General features: G+C 42.2%; 1 protein-coding gene and 1 pseudogene across 2 annotated transcripts in view; one reads left to right on the top strand and one right to left on the bottom strand.

The window, feature by feature from the left end:
* The window catches only part of SLC7A2 (solute carrier family 7 member 2), an 80821-nt gene that overhangs the window by 40744 nt on the left and 17909 nt on the right, over nucleotides 1–22168 (top strand). For both annotated transcript variants that reach the window (XM_056114090.1, XM_056114091.1), the window contains exons 2-6: nucleotides 11572–11962; nucleotides 12438–12593; nucleotides 16329–16494; nucleotides 18250–18383; nucleotides 20053–20275. In XM_056114090.1, coding sequence (XP_055970065.1) covers nucleotides 11587–11962; nucleotides 12438–12593; nucleotides 16329–16494; nucleotides 18250–18383; nucleotides 20053–20275 — 1055 coding nt within the window. In that variant the 5' untranslated portion in view covers nucleotides 11572–11586. The remainder of the gene's footprint in view (nucleotides 1–11571; nucleotides 11963–12437; nucleotides 12594–16328; nucleotides 16495–18249; nucleotides 18384–20052; nucleotides 20276–22168) is intronic.
* LOC130023539 (small nuclear ribonucleoprotein E-like) lies at nucleotides 12784–13267 on the bottom strand (annotated as a pseudogene).

The following is a 22168-nucleotide window of genomic DNA, read 5'->3' as shown; positions in this document are numbered from 1 at the left end:
TGCAAGGCAGATGCCCACTATACTGTCTCTCCAAGCCCCAAGATATATTTTAAATTTCTGCTTAAATTATCGTGCTTGTATACTTTTCATTTTTATGAATCACTGCCTAGAGCCCACACTTTACACATTAAATACTTTGCTTGGAAAACACTTGATGAATGGGCACCAAAAGATTTTTATAAGAGCGTTTGAGTTTCAAACTGTATAGTAGTCACTTAAGCTATTGGTATTAAAAATTAATATAGATGGTTTCCGGGAACAGAGGTCTAAGATGTTGGAGATTAAGTTGGTTACTTTGAAGTTTCTTCCACTTCTCTACTACCCATTAGAGAAGTAACTTCAGTTTTAAAATCTTTATACGCAACTCAGGTTATTTATTTTTCTAAGAGCTTCAAAGAAAGAATGTTTAGTTATTGGAAAATCGGAGGTGGAATTAGAGCAGTTTGAGACTTCCCCTGGGAAGAGCAGCTCCTGCTGAGGCCACCCCCCACCCCAGTCTGTGCCTGAACAGGGCGCCCCTCCTCTGCCCCGCCTGGCACTGCCATTTCCCTTCTCCACAGCTCACTATGATGACGGCCAGACGTACTGAAGTTTTTCCCTCTGTTCGTCTACTTCTGCCTCTAGAACTTTGCTTCAATCTTGCATTTCTAGGTCATCCCCTTTCTCCTTTTTGCAAATTTTGAGGCTTCATCTTTTGGAAAAATGAAAGTTTGAGAAACAACACTCTTGTATATTTAGGAGGAGAATATAAATGTGATAAGAATGTCGGTTTTAAAGGCCTTATAATTATTTTAAGCTAAAATAACTTTTTAGGGGCCAGGTAGGGTGCTTGCCTTGCTTGCAGCCAACTAGGGTTTAATTTGCCATTCTGTGTGGTTCCCTGAGCACTGAGCACTGAGCCCTGAGTAACTGCCAGGTGTGATCTCAAAACAAAATAAAACAAAAACTTTTTGAAACTTCTTAGTATGTGTAGTCTAAACATAAGTCTCGCAATGCCAAACTGGCACTCTTTCTCCACGCACACAATAGAAATTGTTCATTCAGATTTATTCCAAGCCAGCACAAATCTCCAGACCTCTCAGCCAACAGCAGTGCTTCAAGCATCTGCCAAAAAATACAAAATAACAACATGCCTGGCAAAATTGAAGCAGTTGTTTCAAAAGTGACTCCCCCCTCCCTCCTTTCCTAGCAGAACCTTATATCATACATCTATTGGTAGAGTGCCCATCTGTCGAACTAAAAATGAATGTGAATTCCAGATCAATTCCTTTTCTGCAGTAGTTTGATAGGGAGTTTTGCCTAACATTGAGACAAAAGGGTCAGAAAGCTAACTATTCGTTAAACTACATAGCTTTGGGAAGATGGTGCTGGTTTATAAATTGAGAGGCGTCGGGGTTATGGTGCCGCCAGCAGGTCAGTCTGTACCTATGAGGCGAGTGCATCAGCAGCCTTATGGCGCCTTCAGACTTCCAGATACCCCAAAATTTTGCTGCTGTGCCTTTGGCCAGACCCCAAAAACTTGGGGCAAAGTTTACCAAGAAAGTAAACGGCCAAAAGTTAGGTATGTGGGAAACACACCCACAAACCACCTCCAGCTCAGCTATACAATTGGAGGCAAGGCCTCTTTGGTTCCTGATTGAACTGCTTAATGGCCATGATCCCAGAGACTCAGAAACGAATCTCAGAACCCAGTGGCTTTAGGTAGAAATGCGTCTGATCCCTGCAGTAGGCTACCGGTGCTGGGCCAACTCCGGTGGGAATAGGTTTCGTGCCTTGGCCTGTTCCCCCTGGCGGCCCAGTGGCCGCCATCCTTCTGAGGCCACTGGATAGTCACATTTGGGCCCCCAGTGACGAGACACACAGGGCCTCATGGGATGGGGGTGGAGCCGGGCTTGTCCTCCCCACCCCAACGAGACCCCAAGTCATCGCCCACGAATGGCCTCTCTGGCTCCTGATCAAGCTGCTTAACGGCCATGATCCCAGAGACTCAGAAACAATTCTCAAAACCCAGATATGACAGTAGCAACGATGCATTGACTATGAATGTTTGTGTGTTTTATTTTTGAGCACATAAGCAGTTCTAACTGCAGTGGCTTTTGGCAGAAATGCATCCGGACCCCACAGTACATTACTGTCGCCAGGCCACCCAAGAGAGGAAAGGGTGTTGTCCCTCTGCCTGCTCCCTCTTGGTGGCTTGGTGGCCGTCATCCTCCAGAGGCCATTGGACAGTCAGGCTTGGGCCTGCAGTGACAAAACTTGTTGGGCCTCACGGGATGGGGGGGAAGGGGGGATCCGGGCCTGTCCTCCCCACCCCAACGAGACCCCAAGTCATCGCCCACAAATGGCCTCTCTGGCTCCTCATGAAGCTGCTCAACGGCCTTGATCCCAGAGACTCAGAAACAAATCTCGAAACCCAGCGGCTTTTGGCAGAAATGTGTCCGGACCCTGCAGTAGGTTACTGTTGCCGGGCCACCCCAGGGCAGAAAGGGTGCTGTCCCTCCGCCTGTTTCCTTCTGGCGGCTCGGTGGCTGTCATCCTCCAGAGGCCACTGGACAGTCAGACTTGGGCCCGCAGTGATGAAACTTGTTGGACCTCACCGGATGGGGTGGAACCCGGCCTGTCCTCCCCACCCCAACGAGACCCCAAGTCATCGCCCACAAATGGCCTCTCTGGCTCCTCATCAAGCTGCTCAATGGCCATGATCCCAGAGACACAGGAGCAGATCTTGAAACCCAGTGGCTTTTAGCAGAAATCCCTCCAGATTTAAGTGTTAAAATTTCGGAATTTCAAAACCACATGGCCCTACTGCAGCCACGTGACATCATATGTTATTCATAACCCGCAATAGAACACAAATTGTCTACTGTTGCCTTTTCAGCAGATCTGAGTGTTGGGGTAAAATCCCAAATAATGTGGGTCTGGTGTCAAAATATTGAATGTGATCAAAGTAGAGAGAAAGTAATGTGGAAATCATCTGCCCCACAGGTAGGGGGAGGGTGTGGGATGGGGGTATACTGGGGTTGTTGGGGGTGGAGAATGGGCACTGGTGAAGGTACGGGTGTTTCATTGTATGACTGAGACTTAGACACAAAAGCTTTGTAACTGCTCTCACGGTGATTCAATAAATAAAATTATACAACAGTATCACGGTAAAAAAAAATAAATTGAGAGGCATGCCTTGGTTCAGTGGTTAATAATTGGAAAAACCCAGAGTTCTGAAATATTTCTTAGTTCTTTTTCTTCAGACAAATGCTTTTTGTTGTTGTTGTATTACTCCTCTTGAGCCCCTTGAACACACTTTGTAGCATTCTGAGTTTAAAATTCAGCTGCTAATTCAAAAATAGTGAAAAGATCTTGGCAGCCCCCACTGGCCAACCAGAGGGTGGGTTTTGTAGGTCAGGTGGATTTCCTTAGGGTGAGTTTTGTAGGTCAGGTGGATTTCCTTGACATTTTTAATTGTCTCTATTTTGTGTGGCCAGTGTATTAAAATGGAACTTAAGATAATAGTAAAAAAATTTTTTTTTGAAGTTCTGTTGTCCTTTTGCAGTTACAGTCTTAAGAAATGATATTTAATGAATCACCTTCTAAATCACAGCTGATAATGTTCAGGCTGACATAGCAGAATAGCAGGGCTGTATCAGAATTTGATCAATTATCTGCATAAAATTAGAGATTTCAACTTGGTTTATCTAGAAATTCTCATCAAGACTTACCTTGTTGCGTGAAAACATGTCAGTTATTACTGCATTTAGTCTTCTGAAAGTTCAAAGAACATCCCAGAGAAATTTTATATTCTCAAAGAATATGTTGTTCATAAAGTAAAGTAAAGTAAGTAAAGGCCCTCCCGTTGATCATCGATTTGCTCGAGCGGGCCCAGTAACGTCTCCATTGGAAACTTTGTTGTTACTGTGTCTGGCATATCGAATACTCTCGGTAGCTTGCTGGGCTCTCCGAGAGGGGTGGAGGAATCGAACTCGGGTCGGCCATGTTGGCTGCGTGCAAGGCAGACGCCCTACCCGCTGTGCTATCGCTCCAGCCCTGCTATCGCTCCAGCCCATACCTTTAAAAAAATTACTGGGTGATTTTCATGTTTAGAAGTGCAAGTTTTAAGTGATAAAAATACACAAAGCCCTCCTTGCATACAGTTATGTGGACTCATTCTGAGTTTATTTGTTCATTTGGGGCACTTCCAGAGAGAAAAAGAGCTCACTATTCTGTCAGACCGTGTCAGCCCCCTTCCCATACCTCTCACTTCACCCACTGCTTGGCCCTATATAATAGAACGATGCTTCTCTAAGGGTTTGTTTATCTTAAAACTCTTCAGCAATTTCTCCACTGTCCTCAGGGTAAAGTTTTGTCTTCTTCCCTTGCCTAGAAACTTTATCTAGTTTGGTGTTTTATTTTTGGGGGTCATACCCAGCAGTGCTGAGACATTACTCCTGACTCTGCACTCAGGAACTACTCCTGGCAGTGCTGGGGGTCCATATGGGATGCCAGGGATCAAACCCGGGTCCGCCGCGTGCAAGGCAATCACCCTCCCCTCTGTGCTATCATTGCAGCCCAGCCTCACCGTTCTTATATGGATCTTTGCAAAGGTTCATGAAGGGATAGGCTGGAAGGAGCAGAGCTCAGCACGTGGCCTGCGTGATCCTGCGAGATGACGCTGGCAGGAGCGTCATCACCTGGTGTGCAGGACAGCACGTAGCAGGTGACTGGCTTCTAGAGGACATTCCCTTCAGGACCCACTTGGGGAGGGAACAGGTGGCACCCTCTGGCACCCAGAGTGATTTATTAGCCAAAGGCAGCTGGAGGTCTGGCTGGTGCCACTTCACTGTGTGTCCGAGAGAGTGGCTGCAGAAGAGCAGAAACTCATCACTGCTGCACGCAGTACACTGCTTGCTTCTCTCTCTCTCTCTCTCTCTCTCTCTCTCTCTCTCTCTCTCTCTCTCTCTCTCTCTCACACTCTCGCTCGCTCTCCCACACACACACACCCTCCATCCTCCATTCCCCTCCTTTCTTCCCCTTCCCTCCTGCCTTGAAAATAGAGGTCAGATACACTTTTTTTCTGTATTTGAATGAGCTAGCGAGGTATGCTTTGTGGCTGTCTTTTTCATTTTAACAAAGGCTCACTGGATTCACATGGTTTGAATGTAAATCACACTCTGACTCCCTTTAGAAACTTTGCAGAGTTTTGTGTCAGTCGATGGTGTTCTTGGGAACGCTGCTCGCAGAAATTTTGAAATGATTTTTTTTCTTTTCTTTTTAGTTCTAACTCCCTGGTGGTACTTATTTTCTTTTAAGGGGAGAAATTGTGACATTATTGCTATAGTAGTGGCATTGGTTATCTTTTCTAGGTTAATTTTACATTTGCTTTCCCTAATTCGAGGGAAAATAGTAGAGGAAGATAATCATTTCAAATTTAGGATTTGAAGAAAATAGGAGTGTTGAGTAACTACAGTGAAAAATATTGTTATTCCCCAGGAAAATTATTACTTGAGGTGTGAATGCACAATGGTTGTCAAAACTGAAATTGTTACTATTTTGTCTATTTTCCAGTGTTGTAAAACTTTTGGTGTTTTGATTTCCTTTTTTGAGAGATTAACTTCAAAAGTCAGTAAAAAGAATGAGAAAATCCCATTGTCTCCTCTCTTTTCCTCCCTTTAATAAGTTGTTTCCCTACCATACTTAAGGAATACTTTTTTTTGCCATTGTTGAAGATCTGTTGCCTTCCACCCCCGCACCCTCTCCCCAATACCCGCCACCTGCCCCAGCTACTTTCTCCTTTAAGATTTATTTTCAGATCTGTGAAACTGATACATAGGACCAAGTTTGAATTTTTAGCCTTGACTTAGGTGTGGGGAGGCAAGATTCCTTTCTATGCCATTAAATGTTAACTTTTGATCCAAAGGAGGAATCCAGAAAGGAAAAGTGCCTGGGATCCAACCCGGGTTGGCCATGTGCAAGGCAATTGCCCTGCCCACTGTAATATCTCTCCGGCCCAGCTTCACTGTTCTTATATGGATCTTTGCAAAGGTTCGTGAGGGGATAGGCTTCTAACGTTTCATCTCACTTTTGATCCAAAGGGGAAATCCAGCACTGACTTTTAACTGTGATTCAGAGAGTTTTAAGATTTCTGTACTTAATCCATAGGACATCTGCTCTGCAGTGGTGTCATAGTGTTAAGACTGGGGGTTTCAGCAGCTTGGAGCAGAAAAGTGAACGGACTATGCGTTAATCCACGCCACCATGTCTGCCCGGAGGGGAAAGGGTGTTGCTCCCTTCTGCGTTCTCCCCTCTGGAAAGAAAGATGGCAGCTGCTTGGGAGCCTTGTGGAAAGCCAGGTATGAGCCGATGGTGATGGGGCAACTAAAACCTCATGGGAAGGGGGGCGTTCCGGCGCGTCCCTCACGCCCTACTGAGGTCACCAGTTGCCCCCACGAGCGGCTCTCAAGCATGGCCATGGCTCCAGAGCACAGAAACCAATCTCTTAATTATCTGACTCTCAGTAGAAATACTTCCAGGGTTAATAAGTAAAATAGCAGAAATTCAAAACCAACACTTAATTCTTGAACCCAGCTGTAGAAGGCAAATCACTTCACAATGCTTTTTCAGCATGTCTGATTTGGGGGGGGGGTAAACTCTAAATAATAGTGGTGAATCTTTTATCGAAACAATGAATCTAGTCAAAGTAGATAGAGTGTTAACTAGAATTCATCTGCCTCACAGGCATGGGGAGGGGTGGGGGGTGGGGTTTTACTGGGGTTCTTCATGGTAAAAAATAAGTATTGGTAAAGGGAAATGTGTTTGATATTTGCATGACTGAGACCTAAACCTGAAAGCTCTGTAACTTTTCCCACAGTGATTCAATAAATAAAATTATTTTTAAAAAAAAAAGACTGGGGGTTTACTTGATCTAAAATTTACTACTGTGTGTTTTATAGTCTGTATTGAAGAAGTATGAAAAGGATCTGATTCAGGTGGCTGAGGAAAGAGATTTTGGTGATATTCAATTAACCCCAAAACAGGGGTCCTGAAACACTTTGAGTGGGTGGCAGAGGAGGATGCTGAGAAACATCCAACTTTATTCTTAGACTCATGAAACTCAGAGTCGTTTCTGCTGCCCCACAGACAACAGATGCCTTCTAGCCTCCCTCTCCAGAGACTTAACTCCCATTTTTAGAGCTCAACTAATGAGTACCTACTTTTTCTTTCTGGTAAAGTAGCCAGTGTATTAGCAATTGGTAAAATAATTGTTTGCTTTACGGAATAGATAGCTGCTCTGGGGTCACCAGAATCACGTAGGACCATGTGAAAATGTTGATTAGGCCTTCTGTAGGTTAAGGCGAGGGAAAGCTGCACCCAAAAGCCAGGATCCTTGTGCTTGGCTGCGTGTAAGTAAGTTTGATGTTAAAACACCCTCCTTGGTCACAGTAGCAGTAGCTGAGTGTAGGTATCATGGCGTGATTCATTATCTGCTCTTGGGAAAACATAGCCATTATTCCTGATGAATAGAATCACCTTCAGAATCCCTGGGTATATTCTTCTGAAACTGATTGTTGGTGAGACAGTAAAACAGCTCAGGCAAGCAAGCCCAGGGGATATGTGTGTGTGTGTGTGTGTGTGTGTGTGTGTGTGTGTGTGTGTGTGTATAGTCCCTTAGTCGAAGGATTGTTATGAGTGGGTTCCCATCCCCCACCCCCACATCCATAATGTCAGAGCCTTGTAGAAATGAGAATGAGAATGAGATTCACACAAGCAAGATATCTTTTTAAAATGTTGTGAAGGTGAGGCCAGAGCAGTAGCATGACAGGTAGGGCATTTGCCTTGCATATAATAGGCCAGGCTCACACCCTGGCATCCATATGGTTCTCTGAACCTGCTGGGAGTGATCCCTGAGCACAGAGCCAGGAGTATCCCCTGAGCACAGCCAGATGTCCCCCCTACCCCCACACAAAAAAAGACAAAACAAGTAAAAAACGATGAAACTTTTAGACACATATATATGTATATTTTTTCTCATTCCCCTATTGCCACTATACTTCCGTGTATCACTCAGTCTTCACGAACGCATTATTATTTTGAAAGCATGAGATTCTTTTTTAAAACCATCGTCTTTTTTAAAGCATGAGATTCTTTTTTAAAACCACCTGCCAGGGCTCAATGTTTCTTTAATATGGTTTATTAAATTGACCCAAAGCTTCTTTTTTATGTCTCTCTTCTCTGGGTCAGTTTCCCCCCAAACTGGGGTTTGTATCATAAATTTTGCAATCCGTATTTGTCAGGTGTGTGCAGCTGAGACTATTTGCGAGGGACATTATGTAACCTGTCAGTTCTCAGAACAGTTTCTGACGTTGGCGCTTCAGTTACTTAAAAACAAACAAATGCTTGGTTACAGCTTTGTCTTATTTTCTCAGGACAGCAGAGAAAAACTGAATGAGATACTTTTCAGTTTTAATAGGAAAGAAACAGTAGCAGTCACTTTACCCGAATAAAACTCTACGTAGCCGTGAGTTGTTCTCCTTCCTGTATGATCTGGAATTTCCTTTTTTTGATAAATATTTATTAGGCACTAATATACCAGGCGCTGTGCGAGGCAGGATTAAACTTACTTTTCTGTTGACAAGATGAATGGCTGCTGCTGTACTTGTTTTGGGTACTGAGCTTCTAATAATTTTCAGAGATTTGTTTGTTGGTTGACTTGCTTGCTCCTTTTCGTTTCATACCGTTCCTTTAATTTCACAATTTCATGTCCTCCACCTCTCTCGGAGAACCCGGCAAGCTCCCGCGAGTATCTTGCCTGCACAGCGAAGCCTGGCAAGCTCCCCGTGACATACTCAATATGCCAAACACAGTAACAACAAGTCTCACAATGGAGACGTTACGGGCCCGTTCAAGCAAATCGATGAACAACGGGAGGACAGTGCTGCAGTGGAGTGCCTCTCCGTAGTGGCAGAAAAAAAATATTAAAAGGAAAGCTCATCCATGATCCTCTGCCTATCCAAAATACCTTCATAGATTTGCTTCCTTCTGTCCATATCTGCTCTTAAAATTCATATAAGTTATAGAATTTGACTTGAATTTGTAACATTTGGGTTAATCAGTACTTTATGAAGAGGGTTTTTTATTGATGTCAGTAGCAACCAGGTAAGCTCATTATGTATATAAATTATTTCCTAAAATAGTACGTGACATGATCCTAAATCACTGCTGAACTGCAGTGGGTCTGAACATTGAAAATTGGCAATAGTCGCAGTTCTTGGTTTTTGCTCATCTGTGTGTGCATAGAAATGTGGAAGATGTTATGGAGAGTAAGCATTCAGTAAATATCCTAAAATCTTCCCCTCACCTCAGTTGGTCATTATATAACTTTAGCTTTTAACTTCTTGGATTCTCTCTTAAGCAGCCCTACGTTATCTTCCAGATATGTTCTAAGAGAAATAGCTATTTAGTGGCTAGTTTATGGTCAAAATCGATACTGCTTTGATTTATAGATGGCTTTTGACTCTGGAATTCAGGGTATTGGTAAAATAAGATGTCATCTAGAGTTGTTCATTTTTCAACACATTTTTGTGGAGGGTCACGCATGGCACTTTCTAGGATGCTGTATCTTTGTTGTCAAGGAACTTTTTGCTCATTTTTATTTAGGGTGTTTTTTCCATGTTCTTTAAAGAACTGGCTTTCAATATCAAGGACTTACACTTAGCATTGATGTATGGCTGTTTATTGAGTTCTTTTTCTCTAAAGTTTAGGTTGAAACTTGGTTATGGATATTCTGGAAATGTCTCTCTCAAGAGCAACAGTTATTCATACTTATGGCAAATTTATTTATTAATAGTACTTTTGGGTTATTTGTTTGGGGAACCCCACTTGACAGTGCTCAGGGGATTACTCTTGTCCAGTACTCAGGGGTTGCCTCCAGCAGTACTCAGGGCACATGTAGTGCTAGTGATGGAACCTAGAATATCTGCATTCAAATTATGTACTCCAGCCTTTGAACATCTCTCAGGACCATTTGTACTCTACAGAGATTAAGATTAAAAAGTGTTCAGGGCCTTGGGACTGAGAGAGAGTACAGTGGGTGGGGCATTTTCAAAAAAATGCCAAGAAGATGCCAAGCTGTGGTTTCACGAGTTTAGGGGTTTGGTAATGTAATGAGATTGAAGGAGATGGCATTGAACTGTGCTGTAGAAGTGGCAGACATCAACTTGAATATTTCAAAGTTAAATGGGGGAAAGGAAGAGACAGACTAGTTGTGACTGTGGTAGAGAGTCATTGACTCTGTGCTGATGAAGGTCAGGAACTTTGCACTGAAAACGTTTATATCATGCCACCATGTTGTCTCAACTACAATAAATAAGGTAAAAGTTAAATGTATTTAATTGTTTCACTGATAAGCTGCCTATGCAATTATATTCCTTATTCCTATTATTTCCTACTCTGCTGAGTTATTATGTCTCTGTATAAGAAAAGTCATGAAGAATCTTTTATTTATTTTGCACATAACTTATATTGATAAAGTGAAGATTTAAATAAGTTGTACTTGGTATGGATTGGGTTAATTTATGCAGCACAAGTAAATATAGATAAGCATGTTCATTTTGCTATAAATTTATGCTGGAAGTGTAGTGGATGGTAGTTTTAGTTAGATAACTCCAAGCACATTTTGGAAATTTTTCTTATTCCAAAAAAGCTCAAATGCCAGGACTAGGTGCTGAAAGGCAGTAAAGTGACATGCATAGTAACTTGTCAGTAACCGTATTATTAACCACATCCTAAAAGGGATGGGGATGAAAGTAAAAACAGAAAAGAAAGAGAAAAGTGCCTGCCATAGAATCAGGCCTGGGGGACAGGGGGGAAGTAGATACTGGTCATGGGATTGGTGTGGGACATTTTATGCTTGAAGCTCAGTCATGCATAGTTTTGCAATTCATGAAGATTTTATTAAAATCATTTTAAAATTAACACAAAAATCTCAAATGGCTCCATGTTGCAACAAAGCAGAAGGAGATGAAAGCGGAGAGTTGCACATATTTGAGAACTCTATAGCTATGATGATGACAGCAGTGCTTATAAATCTTGTCAGGCCAGAGACCACCTTTGTGTACAGCACCGTTCTAGATGTGTTCTTCGTACCGGCACTGGTGTGTAATCGGGCTTAGAAAATGTGGATTGAAAGCATGGTTAAAGAAGAGAGAGAGGCCGGAAAAGATGAGGCAACTCACTCCTTTGCTTGGAGCAGGGCAAACGAACTGTTTCTTAGGGCATTTTCTCAGCTTACCTTACAAATGTATGACACCAAAAGTAAAAAAAAAAATCAGTGACTATTGTGTCACCCAAAATTTCTGTTCTTTGCTGCTCTAGTAAACTATTTGATGTCCTCCTTTATGAAATGACAGGTCTGCTTGAACTCTAAGAAACTCACAGTATTCACTTTGCCAATCTTCTGATTGCTCTGGGCCACAGTCTTCGTAACAGAAAATTACAGGTCCCCTCACTGTGCTGAGAAACTGGGCCAGTGGTTGGAGGAAGGATGATTCCAGGTCAGCTTCTCATCTCCTCTCTTTTCCTCAGCTTGCCGTCTCCAGAATGATTCCCTGCCGAGCTGCACTGTCTTTTGCCCGCTGTCTTATCCGAAGAAAAATCGTCACCTTGGACAGTCTAGAAGATACCAAATTATGCCGCTGCCTATCTACCATGGACCTCATCGCCTTGGGAGTTGGGAGCACTCTTGGTGCTGGGGTTTACGTCCTCGCAGGGGAAGTTGCAAAAGCAGACTCTGGTCCCAGCATCGTTGTCTCCTTCCTCATCGCTGCCCTGGCGTCGGTGATGGCTGGCCTTTGCTACGCTGAATTTGGGGCCCGAGTTCCCAAGACAGGCTCAGCATACTTATACACTTATGTCACCGTGGGAGAATTGTGGGCTTTCATCACTGGCTGGAATCTCATTCTGTCTTATGTGATAGGTATGTCCCAGAAATAGCTCTCCACGTGTAGATTTGCAGGGTCACAATCGCTCCCGAGTCAGAGCCTTTAGGGCCGCCCTATAACTTCATTTGCTAGGAACTATCACTGTATCACACGTTTCATTTTATTTTGTCTCTAAAATAGCTTTTAATTGTAAAATCTGGGGATTCTACTACATCTTTGAATATTATTCTTAATATGGTTTGAAAAGCTCTCTCTCTCTCTCTGTGTGTGTGTGTGTGTGTGTGTGTGTGTGTGTGTGTGTACAATGCTATCTGATTTTACTGCTCTGGGGTGAAGCATTTCCTTGCTCTTACATAATGGTAAAATTTTAAAGATGTTTTTATATATGATTAAAAGTTCTGGTTTCATGTGAACTGCTGGTCCATATTATCGTGGAAGAGCACAGCAAATGGCCTTACGTTAATCTTCTGTCATTGACCTTGTATTCTCTAAATGTTCTGTTTGGGGAAGGTACGTCAAGTGTTGCAAGAGCGTGGAGTGGCACCTTTGATGAACTTCTTAACAAACAGATCGGCCAGTTTTTTAGGACATACTTCAAAATGAATTATACCGGCCTTGCAGAGTACCCTGATTTCTTTGCTGTATGCCTCATCCTGCTGCTAGCAGGTAAGAAAATCAATCCCATGACTCCTCATAGCAAGCCAGACCCTGCTGCTGAATTTGGAGCCGAATTCCCAGCACTCAGTAGCATATTTATAAATCTAGGTTATGATCAGAGATCTGTGGGCCTTGTTGCTGGCTATGATCACTTTTGATTGTATGAAATAGGTATTTGATTTCATTTTGATTTTTTAGAAACAATCCCCCAGCATTTATTGTCATCGAATATGAACATAACAGTGATCCAAACAACATGAACAAATGTTTTAAAACTACTTTCCCCAAAGAAACACCTAGAAAACAAACTGCAGCGCCTTCTTAACAATTTCTCAGATCACTCATGGTTTCTAGTTAGAGACAGACTGGAGCAGAGTGATACAACCTCCTTTTAGCATGATCCGACCCAGTTGTTCTCTTAACTGTTTTTGAGTGCATCTCTTCTGCGTCATCTAACACAAGGTTCATATATTCATCAAAGCCAATGATGCAGCCCTCTGTCCGCATATTTACCTGCTCATAAAGCCACACCTGAATCCAAGATCTCTTTTGCAAGTATCTGAAGATGAGGTTGATGGGCTGCACCATCACCTTCTGCATTTTCTGGCCCTGGCCACTGTACGCCATGGCACGAGTTCACAAAGACCGCACAGTCCCGCATGCCGGCTCTGAGGCAACTTCTGAAATAGGTATTATAGAGGTGAATCTAAATTGTGTGGGATTTAAATTGTAGAAGATCTAAATTGTAGAATCTTCTTTTTAAATGGCAGTTTGACATGAGACACAGTATTTTTTTTTTGCATTCACCATTTTAATTTTTACTTTAGTTTGGGCAACATACTTATAGTAGTATTAGCATTAAGGATTTTGGTGTACAAAATCACTATACCTTCACCACCACCACAGTAGGCATATTATTTTATAGTACTAGTTGGATGTTTACCTGAATGACCATGAGACTTTACTAAGGAAAGATTTATAATTGTGTGTGTGGTGCTGGGGATCAAACTCCATTGTTGTCATACATGGAAGATACATGTGCTCTACCACTGAACCACATCCTCAACCCAAGAATTTGCATTCTCCTGGATTTGATCCTTGGCACTCTATATAGTCTCCCAAAGCCCACTAGGAGTGATCTCTGGACACAGAGCCAGGAGTAAGCCCTGAGCACTGCTGGGTATGGCCCTAAATCAAGGTGAAAAGCTGTGGTTCCCAGGCAAACAATTTTTCTTTATGTCATTAATAGCATTATTTTATTGCATAATTCTGGTATTAGGTAGAAAAACAAAGTTCAACTTCTCTTATCTCTACTTGGTATAGATATGGGAAGGGAACAAGAAAACATTGTGACATAATCTTTTTTTTTCCTACAATCTCCAGTAATAGAAAGCAAGTTTTCTTTGGTCTGTAATTCCTACCTTACACAGATTGAGATGAAAAAAATGATAAACATGATATAAGTTTCAGAGAAACCAAAGGTGAATGTTTGGACGTTACTATTAGGAGGAAGCCTTTCCATAACTAGTACCGTAGCACCGTCGCACTGTCCTCCCGTTTGTTCCTCGATTTGCTCGAGCGGGCACTAGTAAAGTCTCACAGCGAATTGGGAGACTTGTTACTGTGTTTGGCATATCGAATACGTCATGGGTAGCTTGCCAGGCTTTGCCATGCGGGTGGGAGACTCTTGGTAGCTTGTTGGGCTCTCCGAGAGGGGCAGAGGAATTGAACCCGGGTTGGCCACATGAAAGGCAAACGCCCTACTAGCTGTGCTCTCACTCTAGCCCCCAGAAGTAGAAACTGAAAAGAAAAAATTACATTTGGAAACCCTCCCTCCGTATAATAACATCGAATTTAATAGTAAATGGTTGGGACTGGGAGGTCTTCCTGGCTTCACCTGGTGTGGCCTTGGACAATCCTGAATGTTGCTGGGTAGGGCCCTGGAGACCCCTGTGCTCCATTGGGGTAACCCTGCCTGCTGCTCTGTGACTCCCTGCACCCCCGCACCCCCTCCTTAGTCTCTAGTATTAAACTACTGACCAGGTTTCTCAACTATCACTGGGAGTAGCTCTCCACCCTCCCTGGGCATATCTTGTTGGAGGTAACTTAGATTAAGAAATTAATTTAAGCAGATGACAAAGTAGAATATAAATTGAACTGGAGGAGGGGGAAACATGCTTAATTTGATAGGCAGAAGAGCATTACCATATTAATAAATCTTAAAAATAAGTGTGGACAAGAAAAGGGAAAATTGGAACAAACTTTCAGGAATCTGTTTTGACAGGAAACTGTCACTGTCCTCCCGTTGTTCATTGATTTGCTCGAGCGGGCCCAGTAACGTCTCCATTGGAGACTTTGTTGTTACTGTGTCTGGCATATCGAATACGTCACGGGGAGCTTGCCAGGCTCTGCCGTGCGGGCGAGATACTCTCGGTAGCTTGCTGGGCTCTCCAAGAGGGGCGGAGGAATCGAACTCGGGTCGGCCATGTTGGCTGTGTGCAAGGCAAACGCCCTACTGCCGTGCTATCGCTCCAGCCCTGTTTGATAGGATGAGCCTAAAAACCTTGTATAATAGACATATCCTTGATATTTTCTCACAGCAAATTATAAAGAATTAGAGCAAAGATATTTATAAAAGAATGACTCTATCAGTACTGTTTATAATAAAGTTGTAAGAAATCGAGAGTGACCTGATTGTTTAAAAATAAGGGATTATAGGTAGAATCTTCACACAGAGCAAGAGCATTAAATTAGGCTATAGAGCTCAGGAGATAGCTCAAAGGGCTGGAGTGCATGTGAGAACTCAGGTTTGATTCCTTGGTACCATCTGGTCACCTGTGTACAGTCAGGTGTGATCCCTAAGCACTGAATCTGAAGCCCCTAAGAACTGCCAACTGGGCACCTTTCCTTCCCCCCCAACATATTATATATTTGTTGGTGTTGAACTCTGTGTGTGTGTGTTTGTGTGTGTGTGTGTGTGTGTAAATTTACAGGATTTTCATTTCCTTCATACTAATGTGTGTTCAAATTGTTTGCTAGATAATTGATCACTTCTGAAATCCTGATGTAAAATAAAGATATTAAAAATAGAATTCATTTGAGAAAATAGCATTTGGGCCTGAGCTGAAGAATTATTTATTTAATCAATGTACAAACCAATGACTCAGGTTTTGTGTGTGTGTGTGTGTGTGTGTGTGTTTGTTTGGTGGTCACATTGTGGTGCTCAGTGCTTACTCCTGGCTTTGTTCCTAGGGACCACTCCTGGGGGGCTCCCGGAACCATATGAGGTGCTAGGGATTGAACTTGGGTCAACCGTGTACAAGGCAAGCACCCTGCCTTGAGATCTACTACCTCTCTAGCTCCCTAAGACTGAGTTTTAACTTTCAACATTTGGCAGCCTTTAACCATGAAGTGGCCTTTGAGAACAGCATCTCATTAAAATTAAGTTGCTTAACTTAACTCCACATATCTGCTGACAGTAGCAGCTAAAGTTATGAGATCAGATGATTCATTATTGTGTATGTTGTCTTCTGGCTGTGAGCATTGGCACCCTCTAGGCGGCTATGTTCAGAAGACATGGTTTCCCAGTTCAGAGACTGAGTCTGACCTCGCGTTTGGAAAGAGTGAAACCTCCCAATGTGGGTGCAATCAAATCCTAAAGCCAGTAATTTGCCCCAGGGCCGTTCCTTTCATGACGCTTAATTGAGAAATCAAGAAACCTTTCTCCCCTCCTCCCCACCCCAGGTCTTTTGTCCTTTGGAGTGAAAGAGTCTGCGTGGGTGAATAAAATCTTCACCGCTATTAATATCCTGGTCCTCCTCTTCGTTATGGTTGCTGGGTTTGTGAAGGGAAATGTGGCAAACTGGAAGATTAGTGAGGAGTTTCTCAAAAACATATCAGCAAGCGCCAGGTAAGGTATTTGCCCCCTTTACTACCACGCCCCCCCCCCCCCCCCGCAAAATTTAAATATGCTTCTAAAATGTTGCCTATTTTGTTCTTACATTTTCTTCGAGTCACATGTTATGCCTCTGAGACAGATCTTTCTGTGCCACAACTCTCCCCAGAGTTCCCTGCAGCGTGAATGCACATAACGTGATGTTCATTGTTTAGCAGCCCCTTGAAGCCCTATGGCTGCTGGTCCTCGCGTGTACGCCCAGCTCCAGGCTTAGGGAAACAGAAGGGAGATCAAAACCATACTCACCCCCCCCATCGCTAGGGTTTGCCATCCCTCAGTAACATGGACATGTTTTGAGTCCTGCGTTCTGGAGTTCTCCCTTGGGGGAAATCTCTGTTCCACCTCATTGAGTTCTTTCAAGGTGGTAGTAATTTCCATGTGTGACTTTGTTTGTGGTTGGGTTTTTTAGGGGGAGAGAATTTTGTATAAGCAGGATTTTTCGTACATTTTATTCTAAACCTGAGAGGCTCAAAAATTATGAATAATAACATCTAAATGAACTCATCCTAGAATTGAAGTATCCACTTTTTTATAACATTTTTCTATGAAAATCTCTTTATTAAACAAATAATTTTATATAAGTAAGATTACACAAACACCCATTACACAGCATGAGGAACACCAAAATGCTTCTTTACCACTGCTTTTATGGTATCCTGAGTTCTTACAATTCTTAGCATGTAATAAGATAATTCAGCCTCAGAATTCATAATCGAGCCAATAGAATTTTCCTTTGACTTTTGAATGCCTTCTTTGTAGATTTTGAAACTGTATTCTGCTCCTTTATTCTGGGCAGGGGTGTGGGGGTGCTGTTGGTCTTGATTCCAGCTCGTGGCCCATAAATGGAGACTCCGTTCTCAACAAGTTTCTTTTTAAAGAAAATTTCCACATTATTTAAACGTTGTGGTTTATAAGTTATTCATAATAATCTGTTATTATTCCCTGTTATTATTCCCACAACCACTGTCACTGTCCTCCATTAGTGCCCCCGATTCCTTAACTGCCCCTCAAACCTACCCCCGTAACAGGCCCGCAACAGTCTTTTGCTTGTTACCGCTAAAGGGCTAACGGAATGATCAAAAAATATTTTCATAGAACAAAATTGGTGAAAATTGTGTATCTCCTCACGGAGACATGAAGTCCTGTCCAAGGGTTTAAATTACCAAGGTGTTGCTTACCGTCCTGGTTAATTTCCATGTTCATTGAGATTGACGGACTTCTACATAACGTTCCAGTCCAATCTGATGTGCCACCACTTGGATTGCAATGTTGTAGAGTTTGTAGATGTTGTGGCCACATTCTCCTGAAAATCCAGAATATTTAGCGAGGCAGTCTGGCTGGAGGCAGGATGGCGGCTTTGGGATATGGCTGCATCTTCTGGAGCTTTAGTAGGACTGAGATTGCTCCAGAGGTCTCATCCCGGAACGAGTATCTGAGAAATTTTTGTAGCTATCAAAGGGTGTTTCTGGCAGAATGTTTTCCTTCAGCATCTACCTAAGTAGTGGTGGCACTGGAAGGTGTCATGGAAGGGGATTCTACCCCAATTCTTTAGAACAAAATCGGAGATCCAGGGTTTCGTTTTAGCTTTGTGTACATCAGCCTTGAAGGGCTGGTGAAGCAACAGCTTTTCAGGGACATAGCTTGGAACTAATTAGCAGACGTGGTTTTCTATGAAAGTGACTTTTCTCAAATATGTGGTCCCTTGTTTAGAGAGCCACCGACTGAAAATGGAACGAGTATCTATGGAGCTGGTGGCTTCATGCCTTATGGTTTTGCAGGAACGTTGGCTGGGGCTGCAACCTGCTTTTATGCCTTCGTGGGATTTGACTGCATTGCAACAACTGGTAAGAGCCATCTTAGCTCTGTTGTAGGAGAAAGTGTTCTTTGTGCAATGTAAGTACCCATGGGTGGCAGCAGAGGGTCAGGAAAAGAAAGTGGGACTTGGGGTAAGAAGGACTGTGGCACCTATTGTGTGTAATAAGAAGCTTACTGAGACTCCCGAGCCTTGCTTTCTGTACTGGGAAAATTGGGAGATTAGTACCTACCTACCACTCAGGCGTTGTCATAAAATATTTGATGAGCTCTCAAATACTTTAGAAACGTGACTCATGCTAACCATCCTTCAGAGTCTACCAGGGAATGCCATCATAGAGATAACCAGTGATCATGCTCTTAGACGCTTTTGTAGAACAGAATACATGGTGGTGATTCATTCTTTTCTACTTATCCTATACAACAAAATGATCACTCTGTTTCTCCTGACTTCTTACATTGGATGATCCTGATTTTGGTGCTTCAGATGCTAACTCCTACTAGACGACTCCGAAGTATGCTTCTTATTTTTAGTTAAAACTAGGACTTAATATGAAGAGATGGAATGGATAGAAGTTTAACTGTGCCTTTGTATTTAAAGGTAAACACAGTTCCCTACAGTTAATCTCTGTAGATGAATCATTTTCCAAGATATTGAAAACTGCTAACCATTTAACATTGTAGACATATTTGGAATAATACATCTTTTTTTTTTTTTTTTTTGCTTTTTGGGTCACACGTGGCATTGCACAGGGTTTACTCCTGGCTCATGCACTCAGGAATTACTCCTGGTGGTGCTTGGGGGACCATATGGGATGCTGGGAATTGAACCTGGGTTAACCGCGTACAAGGCAAATGCCCTAACCACTGTGCTATTGCTCCAGCCCCCGTCTTTTTAATTTTTAAAATTTCTTTTTATTAGTGAATCTTAATGGGGTACAGTTACAGACTTACAAACTTTCATGCTTGCATTTCAATCATACAAGGATTGAGAACCCATCCCTCCACCAGTGCCCATTTTCTACCACCAATAGTCCCAGCATCCCTCTCACCACCCCTGCCCTGTCCCCTCAACCCCACCCCGCTCTGTGGCAGGGCATTTCCTTTTGCTCTCTCTCTTCTTTTGGGTGTTGTGATTTGCAATAGAGGTATTAAGTGGCCATCATGTTCGGTCTACTTTCAGTCCGCATCTCCCATCCCGAGCGGGCCCTCCTAGCACCCTTTGCTTGGTGGTCCCTTCTCTATCTGAGCTGCCTTTTCTCCCCAGCATACGAGGCTGACTTCTAAGCTGTGGAGTAATCCTCTTGGTACTTATCTCTACTGTTTTTGGGTGTTAGTCTCCCATTCTGTTACCTTATATTCCACAAATGAGTGCAATCTTTCTATGTCTGTCCCTCTCTTTCTGACTCATTTCACTTAACATGATACTTTCCATGTTGATCCACCTATATGGAAATTTCATGACTTCATCTTTTCTAACAGCTGCATAGTATATTTAGAATAATATTTTTAACATAGCACGATATGCAAAGAGGAATGAGTTTGTAAATATAATTTAATTTAATATTTCTTTGTAGAATAGATGGATCAACCAAAGAGATGTGAAGGGATAAAACTGAGTAGAGTAATGGTGGAGAAGAATGAATATTTTATGTAGCAATGTTTTCATCATTATGCAAATCTTTTGTTGATACTCCCTAGGTGAAGAAGTCCGAAATCCTCAGAAAGCGATTCCTATTGGAATTGTGACTTCTCTGCTTGTTTGCTTTATGGCCTATTTTGGGGTATCCGCTGCCTTAACACTTATGATGCCATACTACCTCCTGGATGAAAAAAGCCCCCTTCCTGTAGCCTTCGAATACGTTGGATGGGGTCCCGCCAAGTATGTCGTGGCTGCAGGCTCTCTCTGTGCTCTCTCCACAAGGTACAGTGCATTGACTCTGGTGCAAGGGCTGTTTGTGGTATGGCTGCCTATAGGATTCTAGGAATTGTTTCTATGTGTTTTGAAACTGAGGAACTTACTAGACACACTCCTCAAATACTCGGTTTGGTTTTTATTTCTTTGAATAGTTTGCCTAGAAATGCCCTCTAAAAAATAGGAAGGGAAATTGAGCTTCCATTTGATCCAGCAATACCACTCCTGGGAATATATCCCAGAGAGGCAAAAAAGTATAGTCGAAGTGACATCTGCAGTTGTCTGTTTATTGCAGCACTCTTTACAATAGCCAGAATCTGGAAAAAACCTGAGTGCCTAAGAGTAGATGACTGGTTAAAGAAACTTTGGCACATTTACACAATGGAGTACTATGTAGCTGTTAGAAAAGACGAAGTCACGAAATTTACATCCAAGTGGTACTACATGGAAAGTATCATGTTAAGCGAAATGACTCAGAAAGAAAGGGATAAACATAGAAAGATTGCATTCATCTGGGGAACATAAAGTAACAAAATAGGAGACTAACACCCAAGAATGGCCGAGATTAGTACCAAGAATTTTACTCCATGGCTTGGAGGCCAGCCACACGTGCTAGGGGAAAAGGGAGATCAGAAAGAGAAGGGAGCACCAAATAAAGGGTGTTGGGGGGATCCCCCCACGATGGGAGAGCATGCTGAAAGTAGACTATCGACCAAACATGATTGCCACTCAATGCCTCTTTTGCAAACCACAGCACTCAAAAGGAGAGAGAGAGAGAGGGAAATGCCCTGCCACAGAGGCAGGGTGGGATGGGGGCTGGGGGGTGGGAGGGATACTGGGATCCGTGGTGGTGGGAGATGCGCACTGGTGGAGGGATGGGTATTTGATCATTGTATAATTGAAACCCAAGCACAAAAATGTGTAAGTCTGCAACTGTACCTCATGATGTCTCACTATTAAAAATTTTTTAATTAAAATAAATAATTAAAATAAATAAATTAATTAATTAAAAAAAATAAAAAATAGGAAGGGACCAAACTCCCTTTTAGTAAAGGATCAGTTTTTCAAGATAGTGATGGTCTAAGCTTTAGCAGTTACAGATATGTCATTGTTGCAACTATATACATACACACATACACCTGCCAGACATGTGTATGTATGTATGTATGTATGTATGTATGTGTTAGGTATGTATTAGGATGCCTGTACTGGTTTTGGGTCCTACTTGTAGTGCTATGGAAACCTGAGATATTAAGTAGAGGCTTAAAATTTTTAAAATAATATTAAGTCTAAGGGAGTGGAATCTATAATGTAATATTAAGTGTATGTGAGGAGATCTGTGCTGTGACACTGTTTAGCGTAATGAACTTTTTATTTTGAAATAGTGAGATTTTCTCTTAATATTCATCAGTGACCTTAAAGACTTAGAAATTATCATTCTTAAATGAACTGAGAAGCTTGTATCTGTATGAAAAATAAAGGATAAATAAATCTTAAGTGTTCAGATTTTCAGTTGCTGCTTCTTTTTAATAATTTAGAATTTATTTCTTAGATTTCATGAGTTTCTCATTTCACATTAGCATAATCAGAGACATTTTATCCTGCTTTTATATGGTGTTAGGTAGTTTATGATGTTAGGTAGTTTAGCATTCTTACAAAAAGAAAATTAACCTCTTTTATTACTAGTTTTTAAGTAAAAATAATTTTCGGAAACTAGAAAACTAGAAAAAGAACTTTCTGATATAATTTATCAGTCTGGCTTTCTAAAACTATCAAGATAATATTAAGCAGCAAAGAGAAATTTCCCCCATAGACTCCTTAGCATTAAGGTAGCATTAATGCTTGCTCTAATAGTTTCAATATGTCATTAAAAATCTGAACTGTGAGAATTCCAAGTCACAA

The sequence above is a fragment of the Sorex fumeus genome, unplaced genomic scaffold (assembly GCF_029834395.1).
Source record: "Sorex fumeus unplaced genomic scaffold, SorFum_2.1 ptg000024l, whole genome shotgun sequence".
NCBI lineage: Eukaryota > Metazoa > Chordata > Mammalia > Eulipotyphla > Soricidae > Sorex > Sorex fumeus.
This window is presented reverse-complemented; position numbering and strand designations above follow the sequence as displayed.